The following is a 25,589-nucleotide window of genomic DNA, read 5'->3' as shown; positions in this document are numbered from 1 at the left end:
TGTATTTAAGTGAATTTAAACAGGGGAGTGGCAAGGGGTGTTTCATAACCTTATAGGTGATTACAGTTTATAGCCAAATTATCTCCTGAATTACATTAGCTGAAATCAATGTTTTCTACCAGATGAACAGACTGTTCCATAAAGCCTTGACAGATAAAGCATTAATAAGTGTCAGAGCTGACTTGGTCAATCGAATGATTTGCTGACACTTCTTTTTACCACAAGCCTGCACTTTCAAGTTTAGTGCCAAAGGTTCACTATATATAGCTGGAGACAGCAAATAGATGTTCTCTTTTTGTGCAGATTACTAACCAGCTGCCTGTTCCATTACCTCCTCTCTGGGGCAGCGTTTTCAGTCAGGAAATTTGAAACATGGTGAAGTTACAGCTGCCCAATCCTGGCCTAGAGGACAGGATACCTTCCCATGCAGAACTTGAGGTCCTTGAGAAAGAAGAGGCAGACTCCAGACCAAAATGGGATAACAAGGCTCAGTATATGCTGACGTGCGTAGGGTTTTGTGTGGGCTTAGGAAATGTGTGGCGGTTTCCCTATCTCTGCCAGAGCCACGGAGGAGGTATGTCTTTAATATATCTTAACTTGCTTTGGCTATAAACCAGGTTTAATCTCTGTTTTGGGAAAGAAATAATGGAATATGTTTAGAACTGGGCAGTTCCTGTAAGAACAGTGATGTTCATCTCTAGAAGGCTGTCTAATGGAGAAGGTTATTTCACAGGTTATGAACACCCGCTGAAGTCATGGTAGTGACGGAAGAAAAGGAAGGGACTGTTTTTATTTCAGGACACAGGGTTGATCAAATCAGTCTTGCACTGTCATGTATATAGTATATTTTCTCAATCCAAAACTAGTGTTACTTTACGTACGTACATATATATATATAAAAAATGTATATTTAAAAATACTAGTAAACTACTTAGGAGTATGGTTCTGATCATGATCCCAAATGATGTTTTCATAATAGGGTTTTCATTGGTTTTGGACTGATCTGTGTAATGGCTGCAGGGTCAGTGTGTGTGTGTGTGTAATTTATGATAGGAGTAACAGCATGAAAGTAGCTATCGTTAAGAATACGTTTTTAGTGGTTGGTGTTATTAAGTCATTTAAAATCCAAATGCGTGCTGTTTGCCATATGATGTGCTGTGACTCCTTAGGGTTCAGGTTAGGACTGAAGGACTATATTAAAATTTTGTTTCACTGGTTTTCTGTTTGTTTTTAAAGGTGATCTCGAGATTAAATATTTTGTGACAACATAAATTTTAATTTTCTGCCAGTCTTTTCCACCCACTATCTACTTGTTATTTGCATTTCGCTCTGGGATATCTGTCAAAAGTCTTTGTTCCTTTGTGGTGTTTGGTCTTGAAAGAAAACTTTTGGGTTAGGGAACAGTATTTCTAAGTAATTTTCCTTAAATGTACATAGTGAGATGTTTAAAAACTGCTCTTCCTAGTTAGAGCAGGGACCAAGGAGGGCTCTGTGGGGAGCTGCTGGTACAAACTCAGGGATGTTTAACAACAGATGATTCACTTGCAAGAAGAGATGCTTTTAACATTGAGATTTTTCTGACGTGGGCTGGTGTTTAGAGTTTGCAGTGCAAACAGGAGGTCATTTGCAGCACAGCCAACTCTTGCAACAAAAAAGTTACAAGGCACATGAAAAAAATCATAACCCCCTTTCAACGTGTGACAATTTTCATTTGAAAAAGTGGATGGATGTCTCCAAAATTCATGGCACTCGTTGGCTTCTCAGGATCTTCTGCTTAGTCTTAGAAAGTGGACACGCCCTCTCTCCCAAGGTTGATTCATAGATACTTTCCTGCTTTTCTGTCTGTCTTTCCTTTCCCTCATGTTCTAGCCATATGAAATGCAGCTTGTCCAAACATTTTGGATGAGTTTTGACTTAGTCTCTGCCACTCAACATGGTGGCCAAGATGATTGGTTCATCTTTGCGTTTGTGTGGCCCCCTCAGGGACAGAGTAGGGGAAAACTGCAATGTTATGCAGTTTTGGAAGAAGAACCTTCTTCCAAGTTAACTAATACAAAGCATACACCACACTCATGAGTGCACTGAGGAAGCTCCATTTTCCCCTCATCTGACCAGTGCTTTTACCCTAGGTGGTGTATGTCTTCATACCTCATGTCTTTGAGATATGTCTTCGCTGAATCCTGGGTGCAGAGCAGCAGGAATCCCTGCTGCTGCTCCCCTTCACTGGAGGTGGGGATTATGCTGCTCCTCAGTTTGTCCCTGGCATGATTATTTTATAGCATCCCAAAGCTCACTTTGGATATGATGGTGAATTATGGCCGTGCATTAAGAGATGGAAAAAAAAAACCTCCAGCTATTTACCACACAGTAAATATCTGCAGAGGATGAGAAAAAGTCCTGTGTGATCACGTAATTAGAGGTTGTCTCATAAGGTGCATGCAGAATCAAGGTCACATGGGCTACCTCGTGAAAACAGTTTCTAATTTCTGAGGGTTGGCTTTGCTATCTTAACTTCTTTCTTTTTGAAATACGAGTTACATGGATGAATGTTTGGAGTCATTTTGCACGGGTGAGGTCAGGTAGCAAGGGTGTAGATAGTATTTCAGTAAGGACACTCCCAAACGAGGTTGGATGTCCACCTGCTTTGTGAATCAGTGTTTGCACATTTTATATCCCTCATGAAACAAATGGACTATAGCGAAGTATAAAATTTACCCTTGTAGTACTTGGAGTTCAGGGAAGGTGGATTTTTTTTCTCTGCAAATTGACTGTAGCGAAGGTAGTTAGGAGCACTGAGTTGTATAGATAACGCTTACTTTCAGATATCTGAACGTAAATCTACAATTATTTGTGGGCTGCTTCTTCCTACACACAACACTATGACAGCGTTTTAACATCGTGATACCCAAATGTACAGAAAGAAATTGCTGGTTACATCATTTACTTACTTTTGTTGTCATTGATAAAGAGCTTACATTTTAAAAAAAATGGAATATTTACCCCAGTAAAATTTGGTAGAGTAAAGCACATTTTGTCCTTTTTAGGACTTAAAATACATCATTACCACAGGTGAACTAGATTTCAATATACACGCAATGTAAAAGCTACAGTGTTTGCCTCAGTGCTTTCACCAGCTTAATGAGATTGAAATTCCCTTTTGTTTGATAGCTGTCTCTGACGTTACACATAGCTTTTATTTAATCTTTATTGAGCAACATGTCATTTAATTAACTGTTAAACATTTTCGTTTCAGCCCTGATGAGTATTATAAAAAATGGCATGTATATTTAATGTTTAAACCATCGAAATAAAAAAAAAAAAAAAGAGGTCTTCAAGTCTACAGCTTGCGCGTCTGCAGTAAACCTTGCCACTGAGTGAGGGAAAATTATTTCATCTCTGTGCATGCCACATTGAATGAGGTGACAGCAGTGACACTGGCAGTTCCTCGCGGGTACTGGTACCCTCACTACAGCTGAGGTCTAAGAATATGATAGTATAGAAGAACATCTCTGCCTGAAGTCTACCCTGTCTTCCCTTCATAAGGAATTATGTGAGAGCAATAATAATTTTTTAATTTCACATTAGAAACTCCTAGAGTAAAGAGAGAGCAATAGCTATACAGATGTTCGAACCGAATATTATGTGTTCTGAAATGCAGTACTGAAATAGGAGGAGAATGTAATATCTCATCTCTAAGGTTTTCAGACTGGAAAGATTACTCGTTGTTTATATATACCTATACAGCATTTATTTTCAGATCATTGGTTCATTTGTTAGGTTCATAAAATTGTGACAACTTAAAAAGCATTGATTTCTTTTTTTTTTATGTCCCCTATAGCAGCTTTGAAGAGTTATTGTGACTTTTTTTTTTCCATTATAGCTTCTTTCAGATGGGTTGGGGAAAAATTGAGAGAAATGGAAAATACAACCGAGTTGGATTTCTGAGTTGGAAGTTAGAATTGAAGCCTGGAAGGAGAAAAACCCAAGAAAGAGAAAAAAGTGGCATACATAATTGAGAACTGCCGTTTTATTTCTCTTGAAAATTTACCAATGTTCCTCCAGCTCAATATAGGTGGTGTTACTTAATTGTCCAGTTCTAACACGACACACTCTGCATTTTTAAATCATTGAGCTACCATACTACACACGGCTAGCCCTTCATGACAGAATTGTTTTAGTTGTATTTGGTTTTGTAGGGATATCAATTCTGCACTGCAGGTGTATAAACGCACCATTTATTTTATATCCGTGATAATGAAAGGGGTGGATGGAGGCCCAACTTCTCCATTTGTGCCCATCCCAGAACCTGAAATTTATTTCCCAGTGATTCCAAGGTGACAAGGCAGCTGGGGAGCTGTGAGCACGCAGTTGGGCAGGGCACCTTTTTCACGTGATAGATACTTTCACAAAGACATCCTTTCCCCTTTCTGTGGCTGCGCGAGGAAGGACATGGAGTGCCTTTATCTGACTGCTCTGTCAAAGATGCGTGATGCTTAAAGACTTTTTTTTTATGACATCTTAACAAAGGTCCCTCTGTAAGTACCTCGAGACCTCAGGAAATCCCCTGAGGTTCATAGAGCGCTTGTGGCATGTCCACCACAGAAGATGGTTCAATTCTGAGAGTCTTGCAAGCAAATTTGATGCAGTGTGGTGTCCACAGGGAGAGTTATGGTGTAGGGACAGTGCTGCTGCTGAATCTCGCTATCTTGGTTTGCAAGAATGTCTCAAGCATGGAAAAAATGGAGCTCAAATCACAGTATCAGTCAGCCTGCTTTCTACTGAAAGTGAAAATTGAGACTACCATTGAATGTTTTCTAAAGGAAATGCTTCTAGTGCTTCATAGGAAATGGCTTGATCTCCCCTCCCCTCTTCTAACAGATAAGGCAACTACCAAAAAAAATATTTCCTTTGACAGGTATGATAAGAAACAAGTGGTCATAGATTGAAAGGACTATGAAGGACTGTGTATTTCCTTACACAACAAGATCTTTGACCAAGGGGAGAATTTCTAACCAAGTCCTTAAGTGATCTCAGTGTGAGCTGATGAAAGCACGTGATGTGTCTCCATTAGGAGTAAAGATGGTTAAGCAATGCACCTTAGCAGAACTAACTGCCAGTCCATTCTTAAGCTTCAAGAAATCATCTAAAATGACTGCAAGCTGAGTTTCAAAGGGTGATAAGGACTTACCCTGAGTGCAAATGAGGAGTATTTGGATCAGGTAGCTGTGCAGATCCATCTTCTGGACTTAATTTCTGCCATTGGTGAGGAAGGGCTTTACCAGAGAGATGTGAGGTTGCGGTACACCAGAGACCTATCCAGCATCCAAAAGGGGAGGTAAAAAGAAAAGATCCAGGTGAAGCATCTGTACAGACTCTGTAGGGTGAGCTTTCAGACTGTTAGGAGGTGTCTTGGTTTTAAAACAGAGAGAATGCTCCGGAACTAAAAATTGCTGGTATAAGCAAACAGTTATCTTGTCCTTATCTCCTTTTACTCTCATGAGAGCTCCTTGACAGAGTGCGACAGGAGGGAAAGTGTGTGCCAGACTGACATGAGGTTGGAGGACACGACATATTTCAGGCTGCTTGCAGCTCCATGCATTGACAAGTAACTTTGTCTCTGTGAAAGGCCAGAGGCTGTGTGTGGAGGTTGTCCCACTGACCCTCCCATGTAGGAAGAAAGCCATCAGGATGGGGGGAGGATCTCAACAATGAGAGAACACTCATCATGTGCACTGCAAAAATTCAGTCTTCTATGAAACCAAGAATAAAACAGCGGGAGAAGTGCTGTTCGTAGAAATAGGTTGGGGCATCAGTAGAGAACAAACTCTTTGAAGCCAAATCTGCATGCACTGCATGTCAATCAGATGAACCGGGGCCCTTAGGTGCATGCCAGTGCATGTTCCAGCACAGCTGAGCGTGTCCACACAGATAAAATGGGACAAATCTTTAGAAGTGCCAGAAGCTGAAAGGACAGAGCGAGTCAGTTCCTTGCAGTGACCAAGTCTGACACAGTTTCAACGAATCCCAGAACCTCTGCCAGAGTTGGATAAGACTTTGCATCATCCTCAATGACTCCAGGGCACAGGCAGCTGAAGAGTACATCACCATTTCTGGTGTAGTTGCTTTTCAGCAGCCAGTCAACAAGGCATGGAGAAGATTGCCCCATTACAGCTGACATCAGCAGCTCCTGCTGCTAGTAGTTTTGTAGAAGTCCCTGGAGCGGTGTGAAGACAGAGTGGAAGAACCTTGTTTTGGAAGCGATCCTAGTCCCTCTAAAACTGAAATATGCCCTATGCCTTTCACACGTTTGTGATGTGAAAATACATATTCGGAAAGACAAGAGTCAGGAAGTGATTGCTGTAGCACTGATACCATTTGTAATGATATCTTAGCTAAGACCTCAATGCCAAATTTGGATTTGCAACTAGAGGAGTTCAGTTTCCTTAAATCTAGGGTGGACAAAGATCCTTTATTCCTTTCTGGCATTACAAAATAGCCACTTTCCTCCAAGGTGAGAGATAACCAGTTTGAGAGTCCTAGATCTAACAGGTAGCTGCTCCCCACTCGTGCAAGGCTTTTGTTCTTGCAAGGACTACGTGGTCTCTGGAAAAGGGAATGTAGCTGTAATGTGAGAAGTGGGAAAGAAAACAAATGGGATACTGTCCTCCTTGGTGATGATGCCCATTTTATCCATTTCCCAAGGTGACAGATTGGTACAGAAGAAAGAGAGGAAGAGTCAGAAGAGTTGGAAGTTTAGCAAAACTCTCTACAAGTAATTCATAATGAGTCCTTCCATTTTTTTCACTAATAAAAATACGTCCTGAGTCAATTATTCTTCTATCTTTCCTTTGAAACCTCTTAAGTTTGTCAGTCTCCATTTTTACAGTTATAGATAGTTTTTAATGCATGCAAGATGAGCTACATTGACATGCTCTGCACAAGTCTGAGAAGATCGAGTCTGTACAGCTACCTTTGACAAGTGATTTCAACAAAAAATGTATTTTCCAGTCATCACTGATTAGTCATTCAACCTGATGTGTGGCATGTGCATTTTCGAAGTGCTCAGCATTTTGAATATTTTATGAGCATTTTATGTATTTAAAACTACTGATTTTTGTTAGTAAATCTTAAAAATGTCAATGAAAGACAGGTGAATAACTAGTGTTACTTGAATTCCATAGGAGTGGAAGGCAAAAAGTATAGTTGGCTGATTTCATTATAATAGTGGCCGCTTGATAGAACAATCTTGTTTTTGGCAGACTTTATTGAAATACACAGAAATTGAAGACTTTGCAGTAATGATCATTTCTAAAGCTGTGATGTAGACGACATCAAGAAGATACCCCATGGAGCGGACAAGCATGCAGTTCAGCTCTTCCAGAAAACATTCAACTACCTTGAATTCAAAACTATAGTTTCCATTCTTCAAATTTTCTTTCACTTGCTACCTGATACTCATTGCATACCTGAGGAAAAAGTCAGCAAATACACAAACTGGAACCGTTCACATACTGTTTTGCATTGTTGTAATGCACTTAGGTCATTTACTGCCTATGATTGGGAAGTTAAAGACTTTTTGTAATGACAGATAACCATAATTTTATTATGTAGCAATATTCAAGCATTTGAGTCTGCACTTTGGTATTCCAGTGTGATGTCATATGTTATCTCCCATGTCTGAGGTACACTTTATTCAGGAACAAAATAATTTAAAAAACTTGTCCTATACTAACCAGCCTTGTCATAATTAACAAGATTTGAACCCTGGACTTCAGATCTTTTCTATTCAAACACGAAAGCTGTTGAACACAGCTGCCAGGAAGTTATTGGTTAGTTTATGTAGACAGCCGCAGGCTCCTGCCTAATCTTTTGAGGCACCTGGTTTAGTTCATTCAACTACTTCATACTATTTGCGTGATTCATGATTATAAAACCATAACCTTTTGCAGAAAAAAAAAAAAAAAAAAAAGGAAGTTATTCCAGGGAAGTAGCAACTTTTCCTCCACTTGAAATCCAAAGGTAGCTTCTTGACAGTTTAACCTTGGGAGTGTGTAATTTGTGTTTATGTTTGTCACTTGGGAAGAGTAAGGATTCCTACCTGAAAGCACATACGTAGTGAAGTCCCCTGCTTGGGCAATCAGGCAAAAGCATTGTTCAGAAACTGGAGAAGCGTTTCCACAAGTATGCTTACGACTGTCTTGCTGTTTCAAAAGCCCTCAGAACCGAAATTTGTGCTTTGTTGTAGTACTTCACTGATGGGAAATAATGGGAAATATCTTTTCTTTTTTTTTTTTTTTTTTTTTTCTTATCCATTTCAGGAGCCTTCATGATCCCTTTCCTGATTTTGCTAGTGCTGGAGGGTATCCCCCTGCTTCATCTTGAGTTTGCCATTGGTCAAAGGCTGAGGAAAGGCAGTGTGGGTGTCTGGAGCTCTATCCACCCTACCCTGAAAGGGGTTGGTAAGTCTGAAGAGGACACAAAAAGCCACCTGCGAAAGCACAAAGTCTCTGAACTGATAACCTTAAGAGCAAAGGTTCAGGATTTTATTCCTCTGTGTCATAAGAGATTCCAGGATCTATTCCTTTTGCCTGCTCACTATCTCTTCAGTGATAGGTCACGTTAATAACCTTAAGGCACTATGACAATTTGGTGTCCACGTTCCCAGGAACAGTTAAAACCTTTCTCTAATTTGAGACTAATTTCGGGCTTCAGAGGTATTTTCTGTATTGGCTGTTTTTACCATTAGGATGAACGTTTAAGTGTGCCAAAAATTTGTTCTGTAACTGTTCTGTGGATTAATAATAGTTTAATCTTTCTCTAAGCTGGACTATCAGACTTCAGCTCCATATGATGTTACTTTCTTACATCTGAGAGAGATACCATGCTAAAAACCATGGAGACAGTATTTTGCAGAAAGTACTTTACATCTGTATTAGACTTCTGACTATTCAAACACTCTATCTGACAATGTAGTAAAAGCAGCATGATGCATATAGCTTTAAAAATACCATCGAGAAACACTGGGAGGATGACCAAGCACTGGCACAGGTTGCCCAGGGAGGTTGTGGAGTCTCCGTCCTTAGAGATACTCAAAATCTGCCTGGACATGGTCCTGGGCAACTGGCTGTAGGTGGCCCGTGGCCCTGCTTGACCAGGGGCTGGACAAGATGACCTCCTGAGGTCCCTTCCCACCACAGCTCTTCTGTGATTCTGTGGTCACTGCACGCTTGAAAGGGGAGAAACGCAGCCAGTTGGGACTGTTGTTGGGATCTACCACATCTGTAAATCAGTTACAGAAGATATTAGTTCATTGCATCTGGAATTTTTCAAGATTCTTCAGAACCTAAGAGCCCTCAAGAGCTAATGATTAGCGTTAACTGTCTGCCAGAGAAGTCACCAGAGGTTGATTACTTGGGAGCAAGTGGAGAAGGACAGCTGCCAGCTTCAATCCTGCATATTTTCACAGACTTTGCCTCCTGGCAGCTATCCATCCTATATGACAAAGATTAACCAAGCACATCTGCTGACCTCTGCAGTGACATTGTGGAAGGGAAAGACAATTTGGGTCTCGTTTAAGGCAAAATCCCAAGTCAGTTGAGCTTTACATGTACCCAGCATCCCAAACTCCCTAGATATCACCAGGCAAGACAGAGAACAGGATTGTGTAGTGTCTGGCCACCCATAATGTTGGCTCCTAAGTGGGTGTCAGCTTCAGTCCCAGTGTAGTTTTAGGCTGTACGTCTGTGTAGAACTCACCTGTCCAACCTTCACGTAAGGAATTCACAGTCATTAAACCTACATCCAAAGGGTAAAGGCTATTAGCCATGGAATTAGGGTGGGGAGGAGAGTAGGGAAATGTTGAGGCTCATACCATGTATTTTGATACGCCTTGAAGACAAGAGTATTGAAATTTGCATTGTGTTCTGACTTTATTTTTTTAGGCATAGCGGCAATGTTTGTATCCTTCCTGGTGGGCTTATATTATAATACTATTATTGCCTGGGTAATGTGGTATTTCTTCAACTCCTTCCAAGAGCCCCTGCCTTGGAGCAGCTGTCCTCTCAATGACAACTTAACAGGTATCTTTTATGAAATATTGTATTTGGTTGTGCAGCACATTTTTCTGTTTTAACAATTAGACTAAATGAGGCTCTTTCTGTAAAACAACAGCAAGGCATGGCAGTCCTGTCAGGAACATTGTGCTATTTTAATACTTGCATCTTGTAAAAATTCACATTATATAAAATGTGATCAGTTCTTAATCCTTCAGACAAACTTTGACTTTTCATATGAAACTTCAGGGCTGATTTTGACAGATGTGTTCACATAGGGAATATTCACCAAGTGCAAGTCTAGCATAAGGATTAACATTTTCCAGATTTAGACAGTGTGTTTCCATCCATCTCTTCACCAACAGCCCTCAGTTAGCATACTGAAAAGGAAAAAAAAAAAAAAAAAAAAAAAAAAAAAAAAAGAGATGTGTAATCCATGTGAAACACCTGTATCTCTCAATATCAATATGACAACAGTCTATAGCTCCTTGGAGACTGCTTGGCGATGGCAGCTTTGTTTTCTGTAGTCAGCCCTGCATGAAAGTGTACGAAGCAGATTTTTCTGGTGGGTCAGCGAGCAGCTCTTCAGAGAGCTTTGCTCCTCTCCTCCCAGAATAAGTATTAAAAGCCTCACATAAGGGCAGGCCAGGGCAGAATACTGCTCAGGTCAGCGCATTGCAGGGAGCTGAGAATCTGACCTGAGCTGCCAAGACCTTGAATGGTGCCCCACAAAACAGAAGGACAAAGAATTGCTGATCCGAAGGAGGTGTGGGAGGGGAAGAGCCGCCTGGCTGCAGGAAGCTCTGGGCGGGTGCCCACATGCCATGAGGCAAGAAAGAGCAGGGCATGTGTGGAAGGGCCAAACTTGTTTGGTTTGGTTTGGTTGGGTTATTTTTTTCCAGATGAGGTAGGAAGTGTACAATCATTGAAAAACGTGTGCCTAACTGCTTTTCTTCTGCTAAAAAAAAATATATATATATTCCATGCAATATACGTACATTTATGCTCAGAAATCCTCTCCACGCTTTCTTTGGCACAAGAGGCTTCCAACCTCACATTTCTGTAGGAAAAGCGAAAAATTATAAAGATAGAAGTGTCTCTGAGTGAGCTTCAAAGATTTTTATCTACACGGTTGAATTAATAGAAATAACAACAAAAATCTGTATTAAAATTCTTGTTAAACAGTTCCCTTTTAAATGTCTCCTTTTTCGACAAAACCAGCCTGTAAGAATCTGAAATTTGCCAGCAACGAATCCATTGGCATTAGGTGGTATAGTTTAGAACACTGGCGATTATTATTTGACTTCCTTTTTTTCAAGTAAACAAAAAGACATACAGAATGACAACCATTTTGTGATTACAGATTACATAGAAGAGTGTGCCAAGAGCTCTCCTGTGGATTATTTCTGGTACAGAGAAACATTGAACATCTCCGCTTCCATTAACGATTCAGGCAGTATACAGTGGTGGCTTTTGTTATGTTTAACATGCGCGTGGGGTGTACTCTACGTGTGCACAATCAGAGGCATCGAAACAACAGGAAAGGTACTCTATTTTGGTTTTTTATGAGATGATATTCATTATGCTGTTGTGATTCCTTATTCATACAGACTTAATCCTGATACGGAAACTGCCTGTTTCTTGAGTAAAAGCATGTCTAAAACTTCATGTTTGTCATCACTGAAGTTGTTTTTTGAAGAAGGAAGCTGAACGAAATGGAATTATTTGATTTGATTTGGTTTGATTTGATTTGATTTGATTTATGTGGAGATTTCTGTGAACAATTTGTCTTCCTTGTCCTTATAGGTCCTGGTAAAGCATCCTCTAGGTCTTACCACCTTAACATTAATATTAACCTTTAACACAGGATTGAGGAACTCAGTCTTTTTGCTACGGCCATTCTCTTCAAAACATACATGTACAGATATATTTGAGTTTGTGCTATTCCTTAATATTATCTCTCTAAAAGCGAGATAATTATCTCTCTAAAAGAGCAAAGCCCTAAGAGCCCACCCTTGCATCAGCAGCATCAGCCTGGTCTCGGGGTGTAGATTATTTCTTATACTGCTTTTGAATGATCTGAGTTGAATTTCAACAAGGCCAATTTGTCTTAAACAGAGCACTATAACTGTAAAAATGTTTATTATCAAATGTACTGCACATACTGTTTCACTTGAACATAATTTTCTGTATTATGTTGATTGTGACTTGCTTGAAACTTGCCATCATTGGTAGTCACAGTACCTTGTTTATTCCCCTCTTTTCTTCCCTACAGTGCTATTTTTATTCAAGCGTTCTGTTTTATTTAAGTGTTTTATTTACATGCTTCTTGTGCAGGCTGTGTACGTAACATCAACTCTTCCCTACCTTGTGCTCACCATTTTTCTAATCCGTGGCTTGACGCTGAAAGGATCAACGAATGGAATTGTGTATCTCTTCACCCCTAATGTAAGTCACTGCGTGGTTCGTCCCCTAGTGGAACTTCATGTAATTAACAACCAGTTGAAAATGAGTCTCCTCCATTGGTGCTTTTATAGAATCATAGAATCATAGAATGGTTCGGGTTGGAAGGGACCTTAAAGATCATCTAGTTCCAAGCCCCCTGCCATGGGCAGGGACACCTCCTAATAGACCAGGTTGCTCAAAGCCCCATCCAGCCTGGCCTTGAACACTTCCAGGGATGGGGCATCCACAGCTTCCCTGGGCAACCTGTGCCAGTGTCTCACCACCCTCACAGTAAAGAATTTCTTCCTGATACCCAGTCTAAATCTACCCTCTTTCAGTTTGAAGCCGTTACCCCTCATCCTATCATTATGCTCCCTGATAAAGAGTCCCTCCCCATCCTTCTTGTAGGCCCCCTCAGATGCCTTTAAAATCTTGATTCTGGGAGGTGAATCCTTTGCATCGCATGTTAAATATACATATATGCACATATTCTCTCTCTCCACCGTCCATCAAAGTCTGCTATAAAAAATGTAAGGATGACCACAGAGCAATACAATGGGGTTGCCATAAAGGGGCTTGCTCTCTTTTCCTATATTGTAGTAAAGGACAAGTCTAACTTTGAAGCATGAATTGTCCAGTTGGGAGCAGAACCCATCCAATCAGTATGGCTATATGGACAAAAGACCTAAGAGAATGGTTTAACTACACAACAGTTTTTAAACAAAATTTAAAAGGGTTTCATTTTCCATGAGAAGGCCTCTGAATGGTCATTATTAATGCTAAAGAATAAACAGCTTTTGTGGAAGTAGGCATGGCAGCTGACAGCTATGGGAAGTAATTTGTTTATCCATTTTCAAAATACTTATAGAAAACCTACAGATAGATAGGTTTTCTTTTTTAAAAAAAAAAAAAGCTAAGTTTGACAGAAGTATTGGTATATTTGCTAACATTCTTCAGAAATGGCAAGTTCTGCATTGTTAAGGTTCTTTTTTTAGTTATTGTTTTAAATCCCTCACATTCAGTCTAAAGAGCGATGTTGCACATGCTTAAAGCTGTATGTCTGATGCCTCAGGTTACCGAGCTGGCTAACCCCGTGACGTGGCTGGACGCAGGTGCTCAGGTGTTTTACTCTTTCTCCCTGGCCTTTGGAGGCCTCATCTCGTTCTCCAGTTACAACTCTGTTCAGTAAGTAGCCAGGCAAAAGCCAAATTTTATACGAATATTTCTTTCAAATGGAGCATGTCCACTTCTGCCCTGTCGCTATACGGTAACGACTTGGGACCAGGACACCGGCCCCTCAACCGTGTAAGGCACACCTCTGACTGATCCTAGCTCTCTCGAGCCAAGATTTTAGGTTCCAGTGCTGGCTCATTTCCTTCGGGAAGGTGTGGTGGTGCAGGCTGGAAAGAAGGGGCCTGTCTGGCCACCACCAGATGATGAACAGGAGCTTCCTTTGCAGGAGTGCTCAATGCATGGTGGTTGCCCTTTGTCTCCACACTGGCAGAGCTGGGTGATGGGACACACATTTCAAAGCAATTTACAGGCCACGGTTTAAATCTTTAGTTTAGAGATTAGAAGATATATCTAGGAGTTCTGAAATTCAAATTCAGTTCCTTCCTTTATATACGCAATGGGGCCAGGGAAGAGGTGGAGTACAAACTCCCATCACCCAGGGAATGACCCAGTCAGCAAATTATGACATGGTGCTATATTCTACACTCACCCTCCCAAAATATTGGAGCAACCACCAGTGCCTCTTGGTGCCTTCCATCCCTTCAGCACTGTCTTCTTGAAAGACAAACTGTGTAGCAAACTCTCAACCTAGTATTTTTGATAAATGTCTCCAAATTATGTTTTGGTTATCTGGTTTGGTCATGCATTCAGAAGTTTGTGTTTCAGTTTTGGCTCAGGTTTGACGACATCATACCAGCATTTCAACCACTGGTGTAATTCCCTGACACCACTCTTTATTTCAGATGTTTTTCAAAAGTAACTGTGGAACTTTTTGGTGCCTGCGAGTCTCAGCACGAGGTGACAAGCCCTGCTTCAGGTCCAAGCCAATGTTCCCACAACCGTGAGGAGCAGGGCTGAGAATGTTCTGCGTCTTTCCAAAAAAGCCAAAGAAAAGGAATAGTGTCCTCCTGCATTTCCAACACACAGGGCTGTGGCACCAGGCCACAATCCTTCAATTCTCAATCATTCACGACTCAAGGAGGAAACTGCAGAAAGTAATGAGATTCCCATGGAGATACAAGAAAAAAAGATGTAAATACCACAGTGTTACACTGTGGTGTTGGGCCACCCGCAGTCCAGCACCAGCTGGACCAGGTGTGAGTGACTCTGCTCTGAGATGGTTTGGGAGTATAAACATCCCAGGAAATACCGTGAGGTTTCAGTGCCATCAGGGATTCACTCGTTCATAACCAAGAAGAGCTTGAGTATCTTACTTTCTCCGGAGAGGAGAAATATTTTTGTCAAGCCTGTCATTGAGAATCTCACTTTACAGTGAAAAAACTGACATGAGCGTACAGCAAGGGATTTCAATGCAATGCCTTCCACCCACTGGAGATCTATTTGCAATGCTATAAATGAGGAAAGGTCACAGTGTCACAGGTCTTGGTTGGGTAGGCTTCTCTTTACTTTCTGCTTGAAGATGATCAGAAAATTAAATATGACAACATCAAGCTAATCTCCATAGTCCTCTCTAGCCCAAGAGAAATACAATATCAAGACCTTTACAGCCTTCTCATAAAGCCATTAACTAATTTAGTATTGATTCTTTATCTTCTCTCTCAGATAAAAATCTCTTTCTGGCTCTGCAATTTTTTTATCTAAGCACAGATACACTGGCAGGTCCCCACAGCAGAGAAGTCTCTACAAAGCAGTTTAACTTTCACAATGTAACAGCTTGGCTGGCCAACCTTATCAGCGTAACATTCCGTTGTATTTCCAAAACTTGAGGACGTTTTGAACCATCTTCTGTCCAACAATCAAGGCTGTTCCCAAGTGCTCTTGGCTACTGCACTTCACCATACCAAAGTGCTATGGAAACTTCAGGTCACTTTTCCCTTCTGACGGTCCGAATCCAAACCCAAATCTTCCACCTTGCAGCAGAACACCCCAGCAGCTGAGATACAGCTTATGCCAATGTGTTTCTGCATCCGTGCATGCCGGGCATGAAGACGAGGAGACACACTTTTTTACCCTTCGTGGTAACATGGAGGGTTCCTCCATGTACCCAGGCGTGGAAACAACTCAGGCAGTTATTCCTTATGAATAGGATTATCTGAGGGGCATAAAAAGCATAGCTATTAAGCTGCTTAAGGCATCAAGTTTTAATTCACTAAATCTGTCTTTAAAAGCTGTATATAGTCCTAGAGAGCATACTGATGTACCTATGCGTCTGTAGACTACTTTTTTGTTAGTCTTGGTTGCCGGCTTTTAGTATTTATTTTGGGAATGTGTTTGAAATCCTTTTTTTTTGTTGTTTTTGTTTTTGTCTTTGAATTGCAGCAATAACTGTGAGAAAGATGCCTTGATTATCTCAGTGATCAATGGTTTCACATCCGTCTACGCAGCAACAGTCATATACTCCATCATTGGGTTCAGAGCCACAGAAAGATATGATGACTGTTTTGACAAGTAAGTTATTGAAAAGAAAACCCAGAATACACCAGTGTTTGCTTGGCTGAGGCAGCTCTGTTAGCCTCACGGTAATGGATTTATTATTTCTGAACAATTGCAGCTCCTGACCCACGTGGTATCAGACCACTTATTACTTTGAAAAAATTAAATCATGTGGTATCAACACCATAGGGTGTGATAATTATTTGAGCCACGTTATTTCCTAGGTAAATGTTGTGTAAGCAACCATGTTTTACATTATTCCCTGATGTTTCCAAAAAATAACAAAGGAGGAAGAAGATATTCCATATTTTAATGTGGGTTTTTTTGAAAGAGTTCTTTCAAACCACATAAACTGTGGTTTATGTAACAATTTCTGTTTACATGAAGGTAGATTCAGTTCGTGATACATTATTTCAGTAAAACATGCTGAAATGTCTATAGTTTTAGAGGTAAATAGGAAAAATTAATCATTTGCAACAATGGATATGAAACGTGTTCTGAAGGAATGCGTTTACTTAACTGGATAAGGCAAGTTTCAATAAAACTGGTTCTGTGAAAAATTGGATTTTACATTACACACGTCAAAACCAACCAACCAACCAACCAACCAAGGATACTAGGATGCTGTTGCTCTGCTGCTGTTTCTAGTATGGCTGATGCCAAATCCCCAAAGGCCTCCTGACATGGTGGCCGAACTACGCAGCTCTGCCTTGGTGGTCACCTGCAATGAGCCATTTTAAGAAAGCTCCCTGTGGCCAGGCAGTTCCGACAGTCCTCCAGAGCCCTGGCAGCAGCTGGATCACCGTGTAGGCTCCTCAGGTACTGCCAGTGACTCTGCCTACTGCATTGGGAAACTACCCACATTAATTCATTAAATGCTTCCCATTTTAATTCATTAGGTGAAGCTCTGCAACCACTGGAAAATTGTTCAGAAACTTGGAAAAAAAATAATAAAAAAGCCAACAAAACCCCCAGAGTTTACAACAATAGATGCCTACTGAGCTGACATATGGCATATACCCTGGTCCCTGTGTTAGCTCTGTATTTAGGTTGCCTCCTGAAGAGCTGAAATGCTAAGGTCTCATCAGACATATCTAATTTTACCGGAGCGATTCAGACTTCCTTCTAACCAGGACTGCCAGACCCTGTGGGTTCCAGCCAAGTTCCTCCACGTCAGCTGTAAAAGAGTGTGATGCGTAACTGCAGACACCTTACACATTCCCAGAAGCTGCCCAGTGCGGGAACTGGTGCCCAGCCTGCAGTGCACCACCCGCTGGTCACCTAACTTCTGCACAGGTCCTGTCCGTTTAGCTGTCATCTGGGCCGTGAAAGACAGTATCAGACTCTCCTTGGAAGAAGAAAGGAAGAATTGCACGTGCACAAAACTGCTGGACTTCCCAATTTCAAAATCTGACCTCGAGCAACAGAAGCATTGCTTCCTTTGTACCTTTTTAAAAGACATCGTGCTCTTAATAACTTGCTTGAAGACAAAGATTAATCCTGAGGATGCTTACAAATAAATAATTTCAAATTACTTGTATTTCACTTTTTCAGAAATATTCTTACTCTGATGAATGCATTTGATTTGCCAGAAGGTAATGTCACCCAAGAAAACTTTGAACAAATGCAGCAGCTCTGTAACATGACTGATCCGATGACTTTTGCAACCCTGAAGTTTGAATCCTGTGATCTGGAAAGTTTCTTGAATGATGTAAGTTTAATACCCTGACTCATATCGATACCATAAATATGGCAGGAATGCAGAGCAATTGTTTTAATTGCCTAATTGCTTTTTCTTCCGAGGTTGTTGGGTTTTTATATATCCCCACTGATTGATTGCAATCGGCTTGGAATGCTCGGACTGAGGAATGACTTTTGTTTACCCTGTTTTGCTTTTGAAGAGACAAACTGTTTAATTTCTCTGAAAAGCATTGGCAATCTGTCAGACTAGCAACTAAACCCACAAGTGTTCTAGGCTGACCTCATGCAGCTGGCAAAATAGCAGCAGGTATTTCTCTGGAACTACCTGGTTGCAGCCGTGGTGGGACAAGATGACTGGGGAAGAGTTTCTCAGTACGAGTGTGTCACCACACAGAAAGAACGGACCTTGATACCAGGGTGAAAAAAAGTTACGGGAAGAATTAAATAGGTGCACCTCTCGTTTTTTGGTTGAAGAAGTGGTGAATTACAGACGAAAATAGGTGCCCATGAAATAGAATTTGTATTATAACTACAGTAAATATATTGCTGCATTAGGAGGTCTTTGTGGAAACAAAAAGCCTGGGTATTGTGGTATGGTGTAGCATACACCACGTCTAGTGAATGCCAATGTAAATTTTAAGTGCCGCGCGATGTTAATGATGAGCCTAGTTTTGGAGCTTCCGAAATCTTCCGCAGGGAGTTGAAGGAACTGGCCTAGCCTTTATTGTCTTCACTGAAGCTATCACCAAAATGCCTGTCTCACCTTTGTGGTCCATCCTCTTCTTCATCATGCTCTTCTGCTTGGGTTTGTCATCTATGTTTGGAAATATGGAAGGTGTGCTTGTACCTTTACAAGATCTTAAGATTATACCCCCCAAAGTGCCTAAGGAACTTGTTACAGGTAGGTGCTTTTATAGAGACCTCCCTCCTCCCCAGGGAATAACTTGTATGCTGAAAAATCAACCCACCACCCATCTACTTTCTGATCTGGCCTGGTCCTAAGACTCCTAGATAACCTGCTGAAGGTTTTTCTCCTGTCCCCCAAGGGGGCAGCTCCTGTGAGGTTCTTTCTGAGCCCGCAGACGGCTGCTCCCCTTGTGGCTTGCCCATCAGCCTGCTCATGATGATTATCATCTCCTCCACTGGGAAGCTGGAGGACCCGAGTCCTTCACCCGGGCAGGATTTCTCTCAGTGCAACATTGTCCCACCGACTAGGAGGGAGAGGACCTGTTTTCTCTCCTCAGCCTTCTCCCGTTTTGTTCGCAGCATCTCCCACGTGCGCAACGGTAGAAGAGTTTTGCCATTTTACCAGCACAGAAGCCTTCTCCAAGTACCACTCAAAAAGAAAGTGGTTACCCTCAGGCTGCAGCTGAAATAAAAATTACTTATAAAGCTTTCTAGCTACTGGGAAAATATCTCACTTTTTTTTTTTTTTTTTTTTTGGTTTGTTTTCTTTGCCTAAATGTGCTGTTGTTTTGTGCTTGTTGTTTTTTTTTCCACAGGTCTCATTTGCTTGGGGTCTTACTTCCTAGCTTTTATTTTTGTGCTGAACTCTGGTAACTACTGGCTGGCTCTCTTTGACAGTTTTGCTGGCTCCATTCCCCTGCTGATAATCGCATTTTGTGAAATGTTTGCAGTCGTCTACATTTATGGAATAGACAGGTATGAAATACAAGTTAAACATTACCAGAAACTAATGCATAAACGGGTTAGTTGTATAGCTGCAATCTGGCTGCATCCCGGCCCATAGAATTTCTGTTCTAGAAATCACTGAAATTACGCAGCTGTAGTTTAGGCTTGCTTATATGCCTTAGGTTTCTGAAATAGTTCTGGACAAAAAGAAAAAATGCTTTGTTAAGAGTGCATAGGGACTTTTATTTATACATGAAAGCTTTCCACTTTATGAATACCTTATAATAGATAATGCTCTATAACAATCCGCTAAAATAAACACATCCCTAAGACGCTGTAAGAAAATATTAAGCATTAGCAAGTGCCCTGGAGTATAACGATATGAATGCAAGTAATTTATTTTTAAAGTAGGCATCAGAATGTACGTACTTACAACAGTTATGTAAGTGCCACTATAGCTCATTTACATTTTAAATATGGTGACATTTGCAATAAGCCTTCTTCGGGATAATTGCGTTAAATATTTAATTCGCAGCAGCAAAGTGCAAGCACATTGGCACTGAGCTGACGGTTTAAAACAGGTATTTCCCAGGAGTGTTTAAAGTGAATACCAAATGATCCCGTCCAAAGCGGGGATCTCCAGGCAGGCTGCGGGTACTGTTTTACAGCAGGATGCAAATCCAAGGCTGCTGAGACACCTTTTTAGCTGACAGGTTCAGGACTTTATCAGTTGCAGCAGTGAGCAATTATCCTATCAATTTTCTAGAGAGGTAATAAATCAAATTTTTGCCACCGTTCTGTTCATAATTACCATGTAAGAAATATGAAAGAACCACGGGGACTTCAATCACCCGTAGGTTTTTCTTTAACCTGCGCCAGACCCTACAGCTGTGCTGCTGCTGGCCATGGGGTGAGTGCCCTTGTGGCCCATCTTCCCACACTTGGGATTGTATATTACCTGAGGAGGCATGAATAGACTCAGGTAAATCAGACGAGCAGAGGGAGTAGCCTAGAGAAAGAAGGCTTATTTTAATTTATTAAGGACAGAAAAGTCTGTGTTGATCACTTTTCCTTCCCTTTAAAATCTCAGAACATTTTACAAAGTCAAATTAAAACTATTCTTAGGACTCAAACATGGGCTGAGGCCACAGAGGGGTAGGGATTGTTTCAGAAAAGTGCTTCACAGCAAACTTTCATGTTCCTGGCCAGTATGCATTGCTGTAGCCCTCTTAGAGTACAGAGCTTTTCACAGTTGCCCAGAAGTGGCATTATCCAGATGATAACGATGATGAGTTATCTGCATCTGGTAAAGAGATGGCCCTCCTGCTTGAAGGAGAACCTGTGTGTTATCCATGATACTCACATGAACTACACCTGGACACGCTCTGGAGTCAGGACACGGGGCTCCATATCATTTTCAGATTGATACCTAGATCTTAGAATGTTCATCTTGGGGATGAAAAGATAAAATAAATTTACGTAGTAATTGAGACTCAACTGAATTCTGTGTGTGGTTCATAGCTGTAGGACCAACTGAATAATCCCCTCAGACTTATATCCACAGGATACGGAGGAAAGCCCGACAAGAGGACTAAAAATAGAAGCCCCAAATTTCCAAAATAACTATTTTTTAAGAAGTGTGTGCAGATGGTGCTGCATCATATGTAGAGGTCATAAATTGTTTGAGGACTGATGCAGACAGTATCACTCTCGATGCGGGGATTGTTTCTTCTTGTGGAAGTATTTTTGCCCCATTGTCCATTGCATGCTCTATGAATAACCCAAATAACACGTTTTTTGGTGTTCTTAATAATGTGTAAAGTTAAATATTGTTTCAGTATTCAACGTAAGAAGACTGTTAGAAGTCCAAATTAAGCAAACATTATGCATAGAATATAATTTTTAAAATTATTTCAATTTGCTTTTGCTCATTTTTAATATGGTGTCATTCCTTTTAATGTGTGCAGCTCTGAGATGCTTACAAAAAAATCCCGAAACGATACTGCAACATGTTATAGGGAAGTCCATATGCATTGAGTTCTGTGCTGGAACTATTTTGCATATGCTTCCCATACTTCTTGAACAAAGTACATTTCCAAAAATAATTTTCCTGACTTCCTTTTGAGAACTGTGAGTTAAAAACTTCTAACATGGTTACAGTGATATCTACCTTAATCGGAACTATTTCGGTCTAACTCCTGGTGTTGCTGTCAGTCCTTGTTTCACATTGACATTAGCAAAGGGAAGCACAGCTAGGTGTAGGTTGAACTTTCCTGGTTATGGGCAGGCACCCTTTGATCCTGACCAGTTTTAGTGTCCTGAACTTCCTGGTTTTGTTTCTAGGTTTAACAAGGATATTGAGTTCATGATTGGACACAAGCCCAATATTTTCTGGCAGGTTACCTGGAGAGTTATCAGCCCTCTCATTATGTTAGTGATCTTCTTCTTTTATTTTGTGGTGAAAGTCAACGAAGAACTGCTCTACAGCGTTTGGGACCCTAGCTATGTAAGTATATAAAACCTAAATACTAATTTAGGATTATTTTATGTTTTCTTCTTTAATGTAAGAGTCATAGTCAGTTATATTCCTGTCCCATCTGAAACAGTTTTCTGGTAAAAAAATGTACTACAAGACATAAAGTGATAATAAAAATTAACACCTAGAAAAATAACTCCTAAATTCAGCTGTGATGCCTGCAACTGGTATATAGTGACACCTGAGTAGCTTTTCCAAAGCGGACAAAACCAAAACATTAGTCCGATTGTCAGGCAAGACTGAAACAGATGTCAGTTTCCCAGTAGGGATTATAGAAGAGCTGGAAATGTCACAACCTTTCTATGTTAACAAAGGACCAAATATGTGAAACTATTTTGATATTGCACATGTTTCTGTGTGCGTTTAAAATCGCAGCACTGCAGCCGTGCTGGTTACTCGTCACTGCACAGAAGAAATTAATAACAGCTAGTATTAATATCCAGATTTCTTCTTTCCTCTTCCAAACATATTGGTATGATTTAAATGATAATTGCAGCAGTAAGTTACCTACTTTTCCTTTGCTACCTTTCCTTTCCTTTCCATGTCGTCTTCTCTCCATCACTTTTAAGTAAAAATAAGTCCAAGACAGCTGAGAGTGGAAAACCTTAACCTGGAAACTGCTGTGGAATTGGCAAATTATTGTGCCATTATGACGAGCTACTGCTCTGATCACATTTTTGATCTGTTGAATTGTTGAACGTGTGCACGTTCCCGGGTATTTTTTTCTCAAGACTTTTTACAACTTGATTGTTTGCTCTTTCAGGAGGATTTCCCCAAAACACAGAAGGTTGAATATCCCAACTGGGTGTATGCTATTATTGTAATCCTCGCTGGAGTGCCTAGTTTGGCCGTCCCTGTCTTTGCCATCTACAAAGCCATCAGAAATTGCTGTCAGAAAAAAAATGATCAGACGGGCCTTATGAGCTCCACATCTGAGACTTCTGTTAATGGAAAATTAAAGAATTCAGCGTAAAAATGTGGAAGAATGTTTTGTCAATGAGGAAAGTAAAAATATTTTATTTAAAGAATCCAGAGTTAATTTTATTTTCATAAAAGGATAACTACGTGTTGTTTCCAGGTAAACATTTGTTTACCTAACAATGCAATGCGCTGTGAAGAGTTAATGGCTTGGATCCTGGAAGCAAAACAGCCACATTTGCAAGTGATTGGAGCACCAGGCCAAATCATTTGTCCTCCTCCTGGTTCTGGAGCCAATTTGTTTGAAACTGGCTTGCAGCTCTCTGTTTCGGAATGCACTGCGCTTGACATGCCTTAAGTGACTCTTCCATGTCCAATCATTCCAGTTGTGTGGCCAATATGAAGGATAATTTAATACTGACTTCTCTTGCACATTAAATTGTTTTACTTTACATGTCACTGTGTTGCACAAAGCCACCAATATTATTTGTCTCATGCAGAAGTTTAAAATATTTAATAAAAACATTTCTAAGGATGAGAATGACATTTTGATTCATTCATAATTCTGGATTTTTTACTAATTCATAGAATCATAGAATAGTTTGGGTTGGAAGGGACCTTTAGAGGTCATCTAGTCCAACCCCTCCCTGCAATGAGCAGGGACATCTTCAACTATATCAGGTTGCTCAGAGCCCCATCCAGCCTGACCTTGAATGTTTCCAGGGATGGGGCATCTACCACCTCTCTGGGCAACCTGTTCCAGTGTTTCACCACCCTCATCGTAAAAAATTTCTTCCTTATTTCTAGTCTAAATCTACCCTCTTTTAGTTTAAAACCTTTACCCTTTGTCCTATTGCAACAGGGCCTGCTAAAAAGTTTGTTCCCCTTTAAGTACTAGACGGCTGCTATAAGGTTTTCCCAAAGCCTTCTCTTCTCCAGGCCGAACAGCCCCATCTCTCTCAGCCTGTCCTTATAGGAGAGGTCCTCCAGCCCTCTGAGCATCTTTGTGGCCCTCCTCTGGACTTGCTCCAGCAGGTCCATGTCCGTCCATGTCCTTCCTCTGCTAGGGCTACAGAGCTGAATGCAGTACTGCAGGTGGGGTCTCACCAGAACGGAGTAGAGGGGCAGAATCACCTCCCTCGACCTGCTGGCCACGCTTCTCCTGATGCAGCCCAGGATACATTTGGCTTTCTGGGCTGTGAGCACACATTGCAGGCTCATGTCCAGCTTTTCATCTACCAGTACCCCCAAGTGCTTCTCGACCGGGCTGCACTCAATCCCTTTATCCCCCCAGCCTGTATTTGTGCTTGGGATTGCCCCGACCCAGGTGCAGGACCCTGCCCTTGGCCTAGTTGAGCTTCATGAGGATCACATCACCTCACTTGATGAGCTTGTCCAGGTCCCTCTGGATGACATCCCATCCCTCAGGCATGTCAACTGCACCACTCAGCTTGGTGTCGTCTGCAAACTTCAATCCCACTGTCTATGTCATTGATGAAGATATCAAACAGCACTGGTCCCAATATGGACCCCTGAAGGACACCACTTGTCAATGATCTCCATCTGGACATTGGGCTGTTGACCACTACCCTCTGGATGTGACCAACTGGACAATTCTTCACCCACCGAACAGTCCACCCATCAAATCCATCTCTCTTCAATTCAGAGAGAAGGATGTTGTGGGGGATTGTGTCAAAGGCCTTACAGAAGTCCAGACAGACGACATCCATAGCTCTTCCATTGTCCACTGATGTAGTCACTCCATCATGCTGCGTGCATCGGTGTAGAGGCACTTCAGCTGGGCTGTCGGCTGTGTCACCTTCTTCGAGGAACACTCCTTAGTTCCTTTGCGCTGGCAAACCACACTGCATGCGCCAACTCGTGCCTGCCCTTGTGAGACATCCTGATAAGGGACCGGGAAGTTGAGTTGCTCCACCTATGGATCTGGATGTTTCCAGAGCTGCAAGCAGAGGAATGGTGCTTACCTTGGGGAGGCTTCTGTAGCCTAGCTTCTGGTTGGATGATCTCCAACATGACCGTATTTGTGTGCTTAGCTGCAAAGCAGGGCCTTAATTCCTAAGTATCTGTGGGAAAAAAATAAAATCCTTCATCTTCACTTAGCTACTCTTCCCATTTGGAAAAGGACAATCCAGGCATAAAGTGTTGATTTAGTGAAGCAAGCAAGCTGACTGGCTGATCTGTTCATTGTGGAGTGAACTGATCTGGAGTGCAAAATAGCAATACCTGGGTATAACTGAAAGACAACAGAAAAACGTTTTCTCACACTTGCAATTGAAGGAAAGCACACAGCTCTTGCATTCATCAGTAACTATTTAATGGACAATAAAAATAGCCACTTGGGATTCATTGACAGGTGGGAAGTGATTAACCTCTAGTAGCGATGGTGAAAATGGAGCAAATTCTAATGTCTGAACATACACGGCCTAATTTTTCTTGCTTTTTCTTAAATTTACTTTTTGCACTTGCAAAAGATGCCTTCATTCATTTACCTCTGTTAACAAACAAAGAAAGGAAATGGCTATACTTACTTTATTCACAGACTTTTCCAAGTATTTTACAATTTTAATAAGTCTGCTGTAAGCATTTCTTTTTAATTATATTCAGCGTCACACTCTTCTGGAACTATCTGAGAACAGAAGGAGAACAGAAAATAAAAA

At 41.1% G+C, this 25,589-nt stretch overlaps 1 protein-coding gene across 1 annotated transcript; it reads left to right on the top strand.

Annotated features, from left to right (window-relative positions):
* The first annotated feature begins 280 nt into the window (after positions 1–280).
* Positions 281–23,434, top strand: SLC6A19 (solute carrier family 6 member 19). Its single transcript, XM_054193248.1, has 12 exons — positions 281–574; positions 8,319–8,459; positions 9,942–10,079; positions 11,416–11,597; positions 12,390–12,500; positions 13,570–13,682; positions 16,011–16,139; positions 17,679–17,835; positions 18,522–18,726; positions 19,328–19,487; positions 21,801–21,963; positions 22,757–23,434. The coding sequence occupies exons 1-12, from the start codon at positions 373–375 to the stop codon at positions 22,964–22,966; spliced, it is 1,911 nt and encodes a 636-aa protein (XP_054049223.1). The 5' UTR covers positions 281–372; the 3' UTR covers positions 22,967–23,434.
* The last annotated feature ends 2,155 nt before the right edge of the window (positions 23,435–25,589 follow it).

Source organism: Rissa tridactyla, chromosome 2, assembly GCF_028500815.1.
Source record: "Rissa tridactyla isolate bRisTri1 chromosome 2, bRisTri1.patW.cur.20221130, whole genome shotgun sequence".
Lineage (NCBI taxonomy): Eukaryota > Metazoa > Chordata > Aves > Charadriiformes > Laridae > Rissa > Rissa tridactyla.
Note: the sequence above shows the minus strand (reverse complement) of the source record. Positions and strands in the feature narration are given on the sequence as shown.